Source organism: Macaca fascicularis, chromosome 6 (genome assembly GCF_037993035.2).
Source record: "Macaca fascicularis isolate 582-1 chromosome 6, T2T-MFA8v1.1".
NCBI classification, from domain to species: Eukaryota; Metazoa; Chordata; class Mammalia; order Primates; family Cercopithecidae; genus Macaca; species Macaca fascicularis.
Window position 1 is genome coordinate 71,943,903 of NC_088380.1, and position 16,654 is coordinate 71,960,556.

Here is a 16,654-nt window from a genome sequence, read left to right on the forward strand (position 1 = left end):
TTACTTTCAGAACCACATATATATATATTTTTTTGTCATCCTTTCAAGTTAACAGTTAAAGGCTTGCCATTGATTACATCATTTTAGAGTCAGGAACACTATGCAGTTCTCTGAGCTCATCTGACTTCCCAGCCTCCAGGATCACCTCTGCTCCATCCCATTCCCATTTCATTGTTCACTTAATTATTCAACAAATATTTTTTCAGCACTTGCTATATGTCAGCACTTGGGTTTTGGCTATGAACAAAACAAAGATTCCTTTCTCCATGGAGCTTACATTTTAGAGGGGGAGATGGACATTAAATAATAGACACAATAAGTAAATTTAGATATTGTATTTGTCCATTCTTGCTATAAAAGAATACCTAAGTTTGGGATACTTTATAAAAAATAGTGATTTATTTTGGCTCACAGTTCTGCAGGCTGTACAGAATGCATGGTGCTGGCATCTGCTCTAGATGAGGGCCTCAGGAAGCTTCCAATCATGGTGGAAGGTGAAGGGGAAGCAGGCGCCACATGGTGAGAGTGGGAGCAAGAGTAGGGGGAGGTGTCACACTCTCTTAAACAACCAGATGTTGCATGAACTCAGAGGGAGAACTCAGCACCGAGCCATTAATGAAGGATCTGCCCCCGTGACCCAAACCCCTCCACCAAGCCCCACTCCACCACTGGGGTTTACATTTCAACTTGAGATTTGGAGGGGACATACATCCAAACTATATCAGACATGTTAGAAGATATGGAAGAAAAGAGGAAAAGCAGGGTAAGAGGGAGATTGCACTTTAAAATACAGTGTGTGTTAGGGTAGACCTCATCAAGACAGTGACATTTAGGCAAAGACTTGAAGGAGGTAAGGAATATCAAAGAGACAAATCATTCCAAACAAAGAAACCAGTGTGTGAAAAGCCGGAGGCAGGACTGGGTTGGTGTGTTCAGGGAGTAGCAGGGAGGAGGCACTGTGTCTGCCTCAGGGTGAGGGAGGGAGGTCAGGACTGGGGTGTGAGGCAGTGGAGCACGGGAAGGGGCATTCTAGGGCTTTGACTCTTGTTCTGAGTGAAATGGGAAGGAGGGGAGTGACTTGATCTGATTTAAATGACATGCTGACTGCTGTGTTGAGAGTAGGCTGCAGACAGGCAAGAAGAAAAGTAGAGAACCAAACGGAAGGCTATTTCAAAATCCAAAGAGATGACCATGGCTTGGGTCAGAATGGTAACAGTGGCTACAGGGAAAGAAGCAGGAATTTGGATGTATTTGGAATATAGAGTCCATAGGATTTCCCAATAGACTGGATATAGGGGTGGGGGTGGTAAAAGTCTCTACAGTACAGGTAGAGAGACCTTTCTGAAATGTAAATCTAAATTGTAAATGGCTGAATGCCTTGCAATAGCTCCCTTTCATTTACCATGAATAAATGTCAAACAAAACAAATAATTGACAATGTATAATGTAACCCCATAATGTAGCCCATGACTGGACTAATCTCTCACTTTCTTGCATTTTAAACTGATAGGAACATATACTACACTTGGTCTTAGCTAAAACGCTGAGAAGTGGTGCCGCCTTGCATTTTCTACACCAGCCACAACCAACCACTGACTTCTCACTTTCCATCTCCACACCTTCTAAAACTCAGCTCAGGCATTTTTTTTTCTCCCCCCATGGAAAGACTTTCCCAACTTTTGGTGTATCAGTTTCCTGTGGCCACTGTTACAAATGACCACAAACTTGATGGCTTAAAACACAGGAATGAATTTGGTCACAACACTGAAGGCCAGAGTCCAAAGTCGGAATGTAGTTCAGGCCGCATACCCTCAGAAGGTTCTGGAGGAGAAGCCCTTTCTTGATTGTTTCAGCTTCTAGTGGCTGCTGGCATTCCTTGGTTTGTGGCTGCATCACTCTGATCTCTGCCTCTGTCTTCTCATGGCCATGTCTACTGTGTGTCTGTATCAAATCTCCCTCTTTCTCTCTCATATAAGGACATTTATGATTGGATTTAGGGCCCATCAGGATAATCTCCTCATGCCAATATCCTTAACTTAATCACATCTGTAAAGACCCCTTTTCCTTATAAGTTAACATTTACAGGTTCCAGGGATTAGGACCTGATCTGTGGGTGGCCTGAGTCAGCCTGCTATACTTGTTAGAGGCCTTATATCCCCAGCCATAGCACTTGCACACTCAGTTATTTCTGAGCATGTGTACACACACAGATATTCCCACTGCTCAAGGTTTCTTAAGGCCAGGGGTTATATCTTATTAATAATCACTGCTTTCCTCACCCCCAGCAGTTTCTAGCTCACAGCTAATGGTCAGGGCACATTGATTGGGTGAATGAATGAAGATTCATGAAGCAGAATTTGTAACTGCTATGTGCTGTTGGGACTTCATAATTTTGTGAAAATGAGATCAGGATTGGATTCCTTAGATATCTGCACAGTGGCTTTTCTTTGTTTCTTTCCTTTTCTTTTTGTGTCCAGCTGTTGCATTAGAACACCCTTATTAAGTGAGCCTGCTCTGTCTAGGATTTGGGCCCAGTTATAGCCCTTGATAAACATAGCAATAGTTGGATAAAAGAAGAATACATATTTTCCTTTCACTGGTATATAAAACCTAGAACCCTGAACATTTGCAGTTAGCTCTGGGTGCTAAGAAAATTGATCATGCTGCCAGTTGGAAACATAAGATCTCTCAGGGTTATAGGTAGGGTAGCAGGGTATCCTGATAATAGTCCTTCCTTTGTTATGTGGGTGGTCATGATACTGCATCAGTAGATTGGTGGGACTGCCAGAGAGGTACTTGGGAAGTGACTATGACTTTGGCTTATTTGTATAATCCTCTGCCTATTTGGGTTAGGATTTAGCTGGGGCACTGATTGGCTTAACAGGGTGGGACACCATGAAGGACACACAGGTCAATATAATATCCCAAGATTCTACTTACCAAATGGTTTCTGATTTTATTTCCATTGCCCTAGGGCTTAGTCATACGTGGCTACAAGAAGAGTAGGTCTGGTGGCTGAAAAGCAGATCAGTGTTGTGCTTTTGCGGTGGATTCTATCTGTCCAGAAAAGGCACACTATTTAATTTCACATCTTGGAAATTTTCTTCCTGTGTTCCCATCATTTTCTTCCTATGTTCCTTTGATTATTGTGAGCCATGTTTGCAGATAGCAGTGACCTACTTTGCTACATTTTTGTAAATCACATTTATTATCAACCTTGATAGGGGGCCAGACGTAATCAAACATTACACTGGTTAAAATCACATGTGCTTTCAGATGCCTATGGGGCAAACTGTGGCACATTTAAAAATTCTTGAGCAAAGTCTGGATAAATGAAATGATAAATCCCCCCTGCTGTTATAGAAGTGCAATGATTTGTATTAATAGTCTGCCTTAATGCAGGGTCCTCCTGAATGAGTTGTATCTTTTTTTTAATATCTTCCTTCCTTGTATTCTAGCAGCTTGTCCCAAATATCCATTAGGTGGCTTCAAGGCTAGGGAACATGGATCTCTTTTTTATCAGTGAAGGAATTCAAAATATGTTGACAATGAGGGATTAGATGGAGAAAATGGAGTTAAAAAGGAGAGGGGACATGACAGAGAGCTATAAGAAAGAGCCCTTTCAGCTGGGTACCTTCTAAGTCCCTTTAAACTTACTGTCATGTCTCATGACATTTCTGCAGCAACTCTCACTAGAAACTAGCGTTATGGTCTCTGCTCTGCTATGTGTGGGTAATTTAAAAGGGCCAGCAAAATCATGAAAGCCACAACTCATGCTTCGTTAGAGGACAGGAGCAGAGCGGGAAGGAGCTGGGTAACAAACAGAGCTGTCTAGATCCAAGAACACTGAGCCTGGTTTTGCCATCAGCGAGGACCTGCCCTTTGCATACATATTCTCTGGGCCCTCTGCTGTCACTGCCAACTGGCAGTGCTCATTGTCTTCCCACGAGTGTCTTTAGAGTCTGTCCCCTCTCACCCCTACAGAGGATGGTCTCTGAGTCCCGGCCAGCCCTGCAGGCTCTTATCTGGCGCCCAGCTCATGCTCAACCGGTCCCCACTCAGGAGAGCTCTGTGATGCGTTAAAATGAGGACTCTCCCTGAGAGGTGTTTGCATTTTAATAGGAGACACTTTAAAACAAATCTAATTCTTACTATTATATTACAAACATTACTATTGTAGATATGACTAAGTATAACATATACACAGCTCAGAGCTCAGATTTTAAGTGTACAGCTTGAATTTTTGCCAAGTAAAACCACAATCCAGATCAAGACCAGTATGTTAGCAGTACCCTAGATGCCTCCCTTGTGCCACGTCTGGATCGCCTGGCCTGTTGCCAAAGGCGACTACTATTTTGATTCCTGTAACCACAGATGAGTTTTACCAGTGTGTGAACTTTATAGCATTGGAATCATAAATATATACAGTTGACCCTTGAATAGCTCAGAGGTTAGGGACAGTGACCCTCCACACAGTCAAAAATCCATTTATAACTTTTGACTTTGCAAAAACTTTACCAATAGCCTACTATTGGCCCGAAGTCTTACTGATAACACAAACAACCAATAAACATATTTTTGTATATATATTATATACTGTATTCTTACAAAAAAAATCTAGAGAAAAGAAATTGTGATTAAGAAATCGTAAAGAAGAGAAAATATAGTTACTATTCATTAGGAGGAAGAGTATCATCATAAAAGTCTTCATCCTTATCTTCACATTGAGCAGATTGAGAAGGAGGAGGAAGAGGAGGGGTTGGCCTTGCTGTCTGATGGGTGGCAGAGGCTAAAGAGAGTCTGAGTCTAAGGGACCTGTGCAGTTCAAGCCCGTGTTGATCAAGCTCAACTGTGCTTTTTTGGATCATTTTGTTTGTTTGTTTGTTTTCACTCAAACTTACGTCTGTTAGAGTTATCAAGGTTGTTGCTAGCAGCTGTATTTGCTCTTTTTATTGCTGTATAATATTCCATTTTGTGGGAAAACTTCATAATTTACAGACAGTCCCCGACCTCAGATGGTTTGGCTTATCGTTTTTCCACTTTATGACAGCATGAAAGCAATGTGCGTTCAGTAGAAACCATACTTTGAGTACCCATACAACTATTCTGTTTTTTGCTTTCAGTACAGTATTCAATAAATTACATAAGTTATTCAACATTATTATAAAATAGGTTTTGTGTTAGGTAGGGGCTAGGCTAAGGTACAGTGTTCAGTAAGGTTAGGTGTATTAAATGCATTTTTTACCACAATATTTTCAACTTATGATGGTTTAATTGGGACGTAACATTGAAAGTCGAGGAACATCTATATTTATCCATTCTATTGTTGATGAACATTTAAATTGATTTGGGCCACAGTGGCTCACACCTGTAATCCCAGCAATTTGGGAGGATGAGGCGGGCAGCAGTTCACTTGAGGCCAGAAGTTCAAGACCAGACAGGCCAATGTGGCAAAACCCCGCCTCTACTAAAAATACAAAAATCAGTTGAACGTGGAGGCAGATGCCTGTAATCCCTGCTGAGGCAGGAGAATCGCTTGAACCTGGGAGGCGAAGGTTGCAGTGAGCCGAGATCACGCCACTGCACTCCAGCCTGGGTGACAGAGCGAGACTCTGTCTCAAAAAATAAAATAAAATAAAATAAAATAAAATAAAATAAAATAAAATAGAATAAAATAAGGATTTGGGCTATAATGAATACTCCTGTGAATATTCTTAAACGTGTCCTCTGATACATGTAGGAGCAGGATTGCTAGGTCAAAGAGTGAACATATATTCAATTGGGTAGAGATGGACAAGTTCCAGAGTGGTTCTACCAAGTTACGTTCCGACTAGCAGTGTATGAGTCTTAGTAACTACATACCTCATTGCCAATATGTGGCATTGTCTTTTTTTTTTTTTTTTAGTTTTAGCCATTCCGGTGGGAAGGTAGTAGTGTCTCATTTGGTTGTAATTCACATTTTCATGGCAACTAGTGCTATTGAGCATCTTTTCACAGACTTATTTGCCTTTTGTTTATTCTCTTTTGGGTAGTGCTCATTTAATTTGGAATAGATTTCAACAGATGGCCTATCTGTATATCTGTGTACGTCACATATATATGTGTATATAGCTATATCTAGATGACATATAGCCAGATATACATAAATCTCTGATAAAAATGTTATTGAAATAATTAGTACATACTTGCAATTGATTGAAAATTGGCCCTAATTCTCCACCTTTCCCTGTAACCACAACCTTTGAAATATAATTTGAAAATCTTCCCATAAAGAGGCAGTGTTAGTTCCCTCCAATCTTTGCTGATCTTTGACTTGTTTTGGCTGATAAGACGCATTGGAAGTGACAGTGTGCCAGTTCTAAGGTCGCGCCTGAAGAGGCCTTGTGTACTTCCTTCTGCTGCCAACGTAACAGGCTGAGGCTAGCCTGATGGAGCCTGAAGAGTGCTGAGGCACCCAGCCAGTAGCCAGCACATTCTTATTAAAGAAGAAACATGCAAATTTGGTAAATGAACGTGGTATCATATTTTAAGCTGTATTCCTTTGGTTACTAGTAAGATAGAACATTTAAAAATCTGTTTAGTGTCCTTTGCTTGTTCACATCCTTTATACATTTTCCTTTTGGAGAATTCACCTATTTGTAGAGCTTTTTAGGTAAAAAGAATATTAACTTTTTGTATTGTATATGGAAAAAATGTTCTGTAGTTTTTTATTTCCTTTTACATTTTATCAAATTTTTATATGCAAAAATTTTAAGTTTTTTTTTTTTTTTTTTCCTCTGTGGCATCTTTATTTTTCTACATGGGATGTGAACAACGTGAACATGGGTCAGAAAAGTAAGCTGCACAAAAACACTTCAGCCAATTGTAACGCAGAGGGAACGAAGACATGGAGGGGCTGGGGGTAGCAATTTGAGATCATCCCTCCCGGCTAAGGGCTAGTGGTCCAAGCCCACAACCAGAGGGCGCTCTGGGTGGTGTCCAGGACCATGCAGTGCCGGCTCTGGGGAGCAGGGACAAGAAGAGAAAGAGGAATCACAGAGGAGGCTGCGGCTGAGCATGAGTTTATTGGACTCTGGCCTCGCGCTGCTGCTTGATGAAGTTGATAAGCCCGTTGATGGAAGCATCGTGAGAGGTCACTTGAGCGCTGCCATCAAGCTCAGGCTCAATTTTCTTAGCCAGCTGCTTTTCCAGCTCCACTCCCCACTGGTCAAAGCTGTTGATGTCCCAGATGATGCCCTGAACAAAGATCTTGTGCTCATACATGGCGACCAAGGCTCCAAGCATAAATGGTGTGAGCTTGGTGAACACAATAGAGTTGGTTGGGTGATTGCCTTCAAAGACCTTATGTGGCAGCAGCCTCTCAAGCTCCTCTGGACTCTTGCCTGCAGCCTGGAGCTCCTTTCGGGCCTCCTCCGTTGATTTCCCCCTCATCAGGGCTTCCGTCTGGGCCAGGAAGTTGGCCAGGAGGATCTTGTGATGCAAACCCTTCCATATGGGGTGCTAGGTCTGGACCGGGATGAGGAAGTCACAGGGTATCATCTTGGTGCCTTGGTGGATGAGCTGGTAAAAAGCATGCTGGCCATTGGTCCCAGGCTCCCCCCACACAATGGGGCCTGTCTGGTGGTCCACAGGGGTGCCAGATTTGGTGATGTATTTCCCATTGGACTCCATGTCGCCCTGCTGGAAGTACGCAGCAAAGCGGTGCAGGTACTGGTCATAGGGCAGCATGGCATGCGTCTCACACCCAAAGCAGTTGATGTACCAGATACCCAGCAGGGCCAGCAGGACAGGGGCGTTCTTCTCCAGGGGCGTCGTGCGGAAGTGCTGGTCCATCCAGTGACCCCCCGAGAGCAGCTGCTGGAAGTTGTCAAAACCCACGTGCAGGGCAATGGAGAGTCCGATGGCCGACCACAGCGAGTAGCGTCCTCCCACCCAATCCCAGAACTCGAACATGTTTTGAGGGTCAATTCCAAACTCCTTCACTTTGGTCGTGTTAGTAGACAGGGCAACAAAGTGCTTCGCCACTGCAGAAGGATCCTTGGCCGCCTGGAGAAACCACTCCTTCGCCGTCTCCGCATTCGTGATGGTCTCCTGGGTGGTAAAGGTCTTGGAGGCGATGATGAACAGGGAGGACTCGGGATTCAGCTGGGTCAGGGTTTTGGCAATGTGAGTTCCATCAATGTTGGAGACATACCAGACGCGGGGACCTTCCGAAGAGTATGGCTTAAGGGCTTCAGTCACCATGAGGGGTCCCAGGTCGGAGCCGCCAATGCCAATGTTGATGACGTCCGTGAAGGTCTTGCCTGTGTACCCCTTCCAGTCACGCTCCGGACACGCTGGCAGAAAGACTTCATCTTGTCCAGAACCTTGTTGACCTCTGGCATCACATCCTTGCCATCTACCAGGATGGGTGTGTTTGACCGGTTCCGAAGAGCCACGTGCAGCACAGCTCGACCCTCGGTGTAGTTGATCTTCTCACCATTGAACATCCGCTCCCGGGCGGCCTCCACGCCCCTGGACTTGGCCAGGTCCACCAGCAACCGCATCACATCCTCCGTCACCAGGTTCTTGGAGTAATCCAGCAGGATATGCCCATGGTTGGTGCTGAGGGTCAGGCTGAAGTGGTTGAAGCGATCCTTGTCGGCATCGAAGAGGCGGCGCAGGTTCAGCTCGGAGCCGTGCTCGCGATACCATTGCTGCAGCTTCTGGAACTGGGGGTCCCGGGTGAGAGCGGCCATGGCGGGACTAGAAGGTACGCGGACTCAGTTTTTTTTTTTTTTTTCACATCAGTTGGGTAATATGCCTACATGGTAACAAGCCTTGAAGGAGGCACATTTCACATGAGTGTGAAAACCCAGTTATCATGCTTACCAATCACAACAGGATCATTTCAGCTTTGTATGTGGTCAAATGTGTTAACATTTTTCTTTACAACTCTTTTTTTTTTTTGGTGCAATGGTAAGAAAAATAGTTCCCTCTCCAAAGTTATATAGTTATTTACCCATCATCAACTATTAGGAAACACAAATATTCAAAGGAATAAATCTCTACTTGCACAACGTGGGAATTGATGGGCAATTCAAGAAGATAATATGGGCATGAAGCCAGTATTAATTAGGATGCTTTCATATGCCAGTGACAGGAACTCTGCCTCAAATTAGTTAAATATAATGACATTCTTTATTTTACATAAGAAATTCAGAAGTATGACAGCTTCCAAAATTGGTTAAGTCAGCAGCTCAACAGTTTTTTCCACAAACATGTTTGTTTTGTTTTTTTTCTATCACAATGCCATCCTTGTGCGGTTGCCTTTGTGTTTAGGAGGTTCTTTTCACCATCACACTGTGGCTGCCAGTGGTCAAAGGGCAACAGGCCTCCTTGTCCTATCCAGGGAAGGGTGAAGTGTTTCTCCCAGTCATAGAATGTATGCTCCTCCCTTCAGTATAACTGGGTCATCTAAGGTCATGGACTCACCCTTAGACCAATAAGTAGAGAATACTAATTAAAAATCATCTTAGGTCAATCAGGATTCCCTTTGGGAATGAAAATTAGATGACTAAATATCTAACAGAATTGAGGTGGACAGGAAGGAGGAAAGGGAGAACAGATGTTAGACAGGTCACTGAGAGTGTTTGCTCCAGGTCCTTCTGGACGTCGCTCAAATTGGGTGCCATTTCCCAATTTGTAGTCTTAAAAAATGTAGCCATTTCCCACATAGTCTAAAACAATTATGGGTTTTGGATTCAACTGTCCCCTGGTTTGAATTCAGGCTCTACCATTTATCATCTGTGGCACGTGATGTAAGTTATTCAATCTCTTTACATTTGTTTCCCCACCTGTAAAATGGAAATAATATCTATCTTGTCTGGCACATAGTAGATCTTCAATAAACTATTATTTTTATTATTATGACCATTCATAAATCAGTTCATAGTTCCAGTTTCCTTAGCTGTTTTTTGTCTTATGATATTTAAGTCGATTTGCAGTTATTATGCTATATTCTATCTGCTTTGAGGCCAGTTGTTAACACTGAGCTGACTTTTCTTTGCAACCGTATTTTCACTTGCCCTTCCACTGTCCTTCTATTTCTCTTGAACTTCTATGGGCTTGGGTGTTTTCTGCATTTTATACATGAATGGCATTGATTTTTTTTCCAGTGAATGATCTCTAACTTACAGTTCTGAGGGTTAGCATATACAAAAAATGATTCTATGGTGAAGTTGCCAACTCTCTTACATATTTTAAATCATCTTTTGGTTTAATAATAAAAACCAACTCCCTTTTCCCATTTGAAATTACATATGTAACCCGAGTTCTTTAATTTATATCACCTCATGCTATTCATGTGAAGCTGAGCTTCTTTGAAGCATCACCTGTTTGTGTGCTTGTGTGTGTGTGTGTGTGTGTGTGTGTGTGTGCGTGTTTTCCCCCAGTGTGACACAAGGCAATCTGTCATTCTGGCAATGAAGAATGAGTCTCATAGACAGCAGGATGGAGAAGCAGAAAGTCTCCTTGTGCTGGCATTCTGGGCTGATGACCTGGGGCCCTTTGACACGTCATAGCAGTCTGCACTAACACTGGGGTCATGACCAAATGAAGTGTCTGCAGCTGGCAGCCGTGATGAGCTGGTCTGGAGCTGAGGCATACCTTTGTTTTTCCTTCCAATGATGGGAGTGACTGCTTCCCCATTTAACAAAGCAATACATGAGCCATCTGGGCCTCCTTCACATATCCTGAAACACGTCACACCCACGGGTCTATGTGGCAATTGTTACTTTTGCACAAAAGCAACGTGCCCCCCACCAATATTTTCAGAGGCAGTTGGATCTTCCTCCCCTCACTGGGTTTTCTGTTTCTTCCTTAAGGGAGATATCCCATTAGGCCGCAAGATTGGAAGGCAATATAGACTAATGATTAAGCCTACAGGCTTAAACCAGCCTGCCCATGTTTCTAGCTGTATGACCTTGTGCAAGTTAATTAACATGTCTGAGCTTCAGTTTTCCCATCTGCATAAAAAAAGAGAACAGGAACAGTACCCACCACAGAGTGTTTTTGAGAAAATAGCTTAGGGGATCCTGTACATTGTTTAGCATGGCTCCTGGCACGTAAATACCAGGTAAATACTCCACAGGTGGGAGTGTGGGTAAAAGTTGTTTTTATTTATTTATTTATTTTTTCTGCCATCAGGGAAATTTATGGAAGATTTACACCTGCTTACTCACTTGGGAATTATTTTATTGCATTTTGCTCTATTTTAAAGTTGATTTTTGTTCAAACATTCAGCAAGCCATCCAATTCTGAACACTGTTTTGGAGACCAGTCAACATCACTCCATTACTCTGCGGGACGGCATTGATCCATTCAAAGGAGTTATGAAGAAGCACATCTTCACTGCTTAATAGAGAAAAACAGCCTACCTATTTAGTGGAGAGCCTTATTGTTTGTAATTTCCATTTTCCACTCCTGCTTTGTCTTTTAGAGGAAAAGCTAACATTTTGATGTTGTACCCTGCAGAGTTTTACGAGATCCTATGTGCTAGGTCATCTCTGTAGCAGTAAAAGGGCTTAGAGACAAGTCTAGGCAGTGAGTGGGAGGAAAATAGTTGTTCTTCTTGAGTCTCACTGGATCATGGAAGCCAAGTGTGTATTGGAGGAGGCTGGTTGGCGCAATCAAATGGCGTTGACGATCCAGACATAGCCCCCTTGGCCACCACCAGGCAATGTAACTAGGTTTGCCATGTGGCCTGCAGAATGGATCTCATCATGTGGGCACTGAGATAAAATTAATTGGTGGAAATCATGCTTGTTTTGTCTCTAAAATGTCCAGAGGACCCTTTTTTTTTTTTTTTTTTTTTTGAGATGGAGTCTCTCTCTGTCGCCCAGGCTGGAGTACAGTGGCAGGATCTCGGCTCATTGCAAGCTCCGCCTCTTGGGTTCACACCATTCTCCTGCCTCAACGTCCTGAGTAGCTGGGACTACAGGCACCTGCCACCATGCCTGGCTAGTTTTTTTTGTATTTTTTTAGTAGAGATGGGGTTTCACCGTGTTAGCCGGGATGGTCTCGATCTCCTGACCTCGTGATCACTCACCTCGTCCTTTGGCTGGCTTTTATTTTGCTTGAGAAATAGCTTTGCAGACTGCACATTTCTGAGAGGACCTGACAGAGGGGGAGAACTTAAGCCAGGGGGACTCTCCAGCCTGGTGCTGTGGGGTCTGCATCCAGAATAGGGTCCAGCCCTCTGCCTCTCTGTGTGCTCAGGAGGATGTGGCTCAGCAGTGCTGTTGAGCCCTCACACGCTGTGGGAATGCACCTAAGAAGAGAAAGTGTTTCTGCTACATGTCACCCGCAGTCTGTGGCCATGGAGGTCTCTCTCTCATCATCAGGATCTCCTTCCTCCTACCTCCTAACACCCGAGGCCTGAGAACCAAGACACCACTCTCCTGTCTCAGCACCACAGGCCCAGGACTTGAGCAGGGGCTCGTGGAAGGCTTAGTGCTTGGGGGAAGCATCTCAAAGTGCTGGACTAAAGGCTCTGGACATCTAGGGCAGTGTTCTCCGACTGTCGCGTGCATGGGAGCCACCGGGGAGCTTGTTGGTGCAGGTTCCGTTTCAGGGGTAAAGTCCAAGATGCTGCATTTCTAACAAGCTCCTAGGCCATGCTGATGCTGCTGGTTCTGGGACTACAGGTTGAGAAAGGAGGGTCGAGAGCAGGTCTCAGAGTGAGGACCACCCATCGGCAGCAGCCACATGGGTGGGAACTTGGAAGAAATGCAGATTTTGTGACCTGACCCCAGATGTGCTGAAACTGCAACTCAAGGGTGAGGGTCTGCGGGATCTGTGTTTCAGCAAGCTCTCCAGGCAATTCCGGTATTTGCTCAAGTGTGAGAACGCCTGGTCTGGATACAGGACTGCTCGACCATTCTGGTATCACCAATGCGCTTTTTCTCAGAAATGACAGAGGGAAACTTAGAATATTAATGTCTTTATGTTTGAAGGTAAAGTTCCTGGACCAGATCACCGTGTAACAACTCTTGACATCAGCTATTTTCATTTGGCTAACAATTCTGAAGAAAGAGAGGCAAACAACAACAACAACAAATCACAAAGGAAGTCCATGCTCTCCTTTTAAAATTCACGTAGTACTGAACATTATAATTGAAGAAATAGAGACTCCCCCTCCTCATGTCTCTACCCGTTTCCTGTGGAAAGTAACCACTATTCACATCTTGACACGTAAAACAGATCTTTTTCTTCGAACAGTTAAAGGTTTATTTACAAACACACTATCTAAAGCTCCCTCCCCTTTTTTTGTTGAGACAATGTCTCGCTCTATCACCTAGGCTAGAGTGCAGTGGTGCGATCATAGCTCACTGCAGCCTCGACCTCCTGGGCTCAAGCAATCCTCTCACCTCAGCCTCCTGAGAGTAGCTGGGACTACAAGGGTGCACCATCACGCCCAGCTAATTTTTTTTTTTTTTTTTTGTAGAGACAAGGTCTCACTGTGTTGTCCAAGGTGATCTTGAACTCCTAAGCTCAAACAATCCTCCTGCCTCAGCCTCTCAAAGTGCTGGGATTACAGGCACGAGTCATCACACCCAGCCAAAAGTCCATTTTTTAAATATAAAAATTACATTGCCAGCGAGGTGTGGTGGCTCATGCCTGTAATCCCAGCACTTTGGGAGGCCGAGGCAGGTGGATCATCTGATGCCAGGAGTTCGAGACCAGCCTGGCCAAGTAGTAGCTGTCTCTACCAAAAATACAAAAATTAGCCAGGCATAGTGGTGGGCACCTGTAATCCCAGCTACTCGGGAGGCTGAGACAGGAGAAGCACTTGAATCTGGGAGGCAGAGGTTGCAGTGAGCCGAGACTGTAACACTGCATTCCAGCCTGGGCAACAACAGTAAAACTCTGTCTCAACAAACAAACAAAAAACAAAACAAAACAAAACAAAACATTATGTTGCCTTAACATTTGTGAAATACTCCAGACACGGAAATAATAAAGCTCTTATAATCGCCTCAGTGATCGAGATGCAAGGAGCATTTGTGTTCTAACATTTGACCCCAGTTCCTGACACAGCGCTCCTAATCCCTGGGCATTTCCTGGGTGATTGGAGGTTCTTCTGTTCTAACGAAATAACCCTTAGTGGGTTCCTGGATGGTTATGGTCACCAGGAAGACCCAGCCCTGATTAGAGGCCTGAACTTTCAGCCCTCCCCTCCATCCTCTGGGAGGCGAGAAGAGTTGCAGATTGAGTTAATACTCTATCATGCCTACATGATGAAGCTTCAATCAAACTCTCTAAAGTATGAGGTTCAGAAAGTTTCCAGTTTGGTGAACACATCCATATGCTGGAGAGGTGATGCACCCCAAGTCCACAGGGACAGAAGCTCCTGTGCTGGGGACCCTTCCAGATCTTGTCCTACATACTTCTTCATCTGTATCCTGTACCACATCCTATATAATAAACTGGTAAATGTATTTCCCTTAGTTCTGTGAGCTGTTATAGCAAATTATTGAACCTGAAAAGGGGGTTGTGGGAACCCCCAATTAGTAGCCACATTGGATAGAAGTGCGGGTAACCTAGGACACATTACTCGTGATTGCTGTCTGAAATGGGGGGCAGTCTTGTGAGACTGAGGCCCTAACCTGTGACACCAGTGCTGACTCCAGGTAGTGTAGTGATTGAATTGTGTACACCTGTTGGCTTGTGGCGAATTGGAGAATTGGTTGGTGTGAGAAAGCTCCCCACACATTTGGTGTCAGAAGCAAAGTGTTGTAAGACTGAGTGAACAGTTTGGGAGGCCGAGGTGGGTGCATCGCCTGAGGTCAGGAGTTCGAGACCAACCTGGCCAACATGGTGAAACACCGTCTCTACTAAAAATACAAAAAATTACCCAGGCATGGTGCTGGGCACCTGTAACCCCAGCTACTCGGGAGGCTGAGGCAGGAGAATCGCTTGAACTCAGGAGGCAGAGGTTGCAGTGAGCTGAGATTGCACCACTGCACCACTCCAGCCTGGGTGACAGAGCGAGACTCTTGCCTCAAAAAGGACAAAAAAAAAAAAAAAAAAAAAAAAAAAAAAAAAAAAAAAAGAGTGGGTAAAGAAAAATGAGTTTTTCCTTTTCAATATTGTTTTCCAATTTGTTCAGTGCATCTCACCTTCTTGCACAGGTATGTGGACATTTCTGAAAACCTCAAGTCCATAGGGCAGCTAGCTCTGTGATCACCCTGTGTGGGTGTAGGGGCGCCCTGGCACAGCTCTTCCCACAGTGAGCTCCTGATGGGCAGCCAGGGTCCAAGGCTGCCTGCTGGAGCTGGGCTGCAATCTGTCCACTTCTCTGGATGCTGCTCTAGAGAAGGCAGATGAGAAAGCACACGCCTCACTGCCTGCTTCTGCTGAAGGCTGTGTAAATGTCTGTCTTTCTTCCCACATTCCATTTGGTTGGAAAGAACAAGTCTTTCTTCTTATTTAATAGGTCGTTCTGGGGTCATATCTTGAGTCTCTTCTATGCTGTGAGAAAACTTGATGATCTGAATTGGTCGGCAAGGCTTCCAATACAGGAGCTGTGTCAGTCTGGGGTCAGTCCCATACGGCAGCAATCACTCCGGTTAGTTTTAACATACATAGATTTAATACATTTTGTTGGACAGCCTAGGGGAGGAGGTTCTAGTACCTTGCAGAACAACACTGCAGAATTAGCCCACCAAGGGTGTGGCAAGTGCTACTGGGGCCTCGGTAAACCTCTGCCTCAGCTGCAGGACTACATAGCCTCAGCCAGCAGCCAAGCCAGTAGAAAAGATCACCGTACTCTGCCAGCAGAAAAGCTGCCTCACTGAGGCTTTGTGGATCTTCTGCGGCATGTCTGCTCAGCTGAGTTCTCAGGGGGTCAGGGAAACAGTCTTGCTTGCCAGCCTGCAGTGCGGGCAGCAAGGTGGGCTGGAAGGGAAATGCATGAGGTGATCTGCAGTACCTCCCAAGATCTGAAGACTGGATAAAACAAGGATGAAAGTACATTGGCTTCATATTCTCCCAATATTGTTATCAGCATAATTCCATAGCCACAATGTCCTTAAGCTTCATGCGTTTGAATGCTTCTAAAACTTGGTTAAAAAAAAATCTGTTTTACTTCTTTAGAAGTTCGTCAGGCATTGTATAAAGTGATGTGTCCTTTCATTTGTCCTTCACAAAGTGCCCGGTACCTACATCTCCAGGCCAGAACTAGGGGCTAAGGGGACCTCAAAATGAAAAAGGAGACAGCCCTGACTCCAAGTCTAGTGGGGATCCATAGGAGCCACCTAATAACAGTGATCATCACCGCTGAGCAGCTACTATGTCCAACTCAGTGGCTGCACTTCACAAACCACCTCATTCATGCCTCAGACCTGCCCTGCCAAAGAAGGATCATCTATTCCTTTGACAGATGAGCAATCTGAATTTCAAAAAGGTGGGGTAACTTGTCCATTGTCACAGCCAGCACGTGGCAGGACTGGAATTTGATCCCAGAACTGGGCAAAATCAAAGTTGATGCTCTTTACTTTCTATCACTGTTTCCTATAATTGCCTAAGATTTGGAACACAGCTACACATGCAGCCTCATCACAGTTTTACAGATTTTAACCAAGTGTCAGCAAATTACAACCCATGGGGTCAA

General features: G+C 44.4%; 1 protein-coding gene, 2 non-coding genes and 1 pseudogene across 3 annotated transcripts; all 4 read right to left on the bottom strand.

The window, feature by feature from the left end:
* Positions 1 to 1,356: 1,356 nt before the first annotated feature.
* On the bottom strand, positions 1,357 to 1,555 carry LOC123574324 (U2 spliceosomal RNA). The gene has a single exon (XR_006699200.1). It is a non-coding gene; the product is annotated as a U2 spliceosomal RNA (small nuclear RNA).
* Positions 1,556 to 7,045: 5,490 nt separating this feature from the next.
* LOC141407006 (glucose-6-phosphate isomerase pseudogene) lies at positions 7,046 to 8,764 on the bottom strand (annotated as a pseudogene).
* On the bottom strand, positions 7,046 to 8,764 carry LOC102140927 (glucose-6-phosphate isomerase-like). The gene is given in 2 exon segments (XM_015451573.3): positions 7,046 to 8,324; positions 8,327 to 8,764. Coding segments are annotated over 2 exon segments (1,236 nt in total). The 5' UTR covers positions 8,739 to 8,764; the 3' UTR covers positions 7,046 to 7,500.
* Positions 8,765 to 8,784: 20 nt separating this feature from the next.
* On the bottom strand, positions 8,785 to 8,886 carry LOC123574302 (small nucleolar RNA U13). The gene has a single exon (XR_006699184.1). It is a non-coding gene; the product is annotated as a small nucleolar RNA U13 (small nucleolar RNA).
* Between the last annotated feature and the right edge of the window lie 7,768 nt (positions 8,887 to 16,654).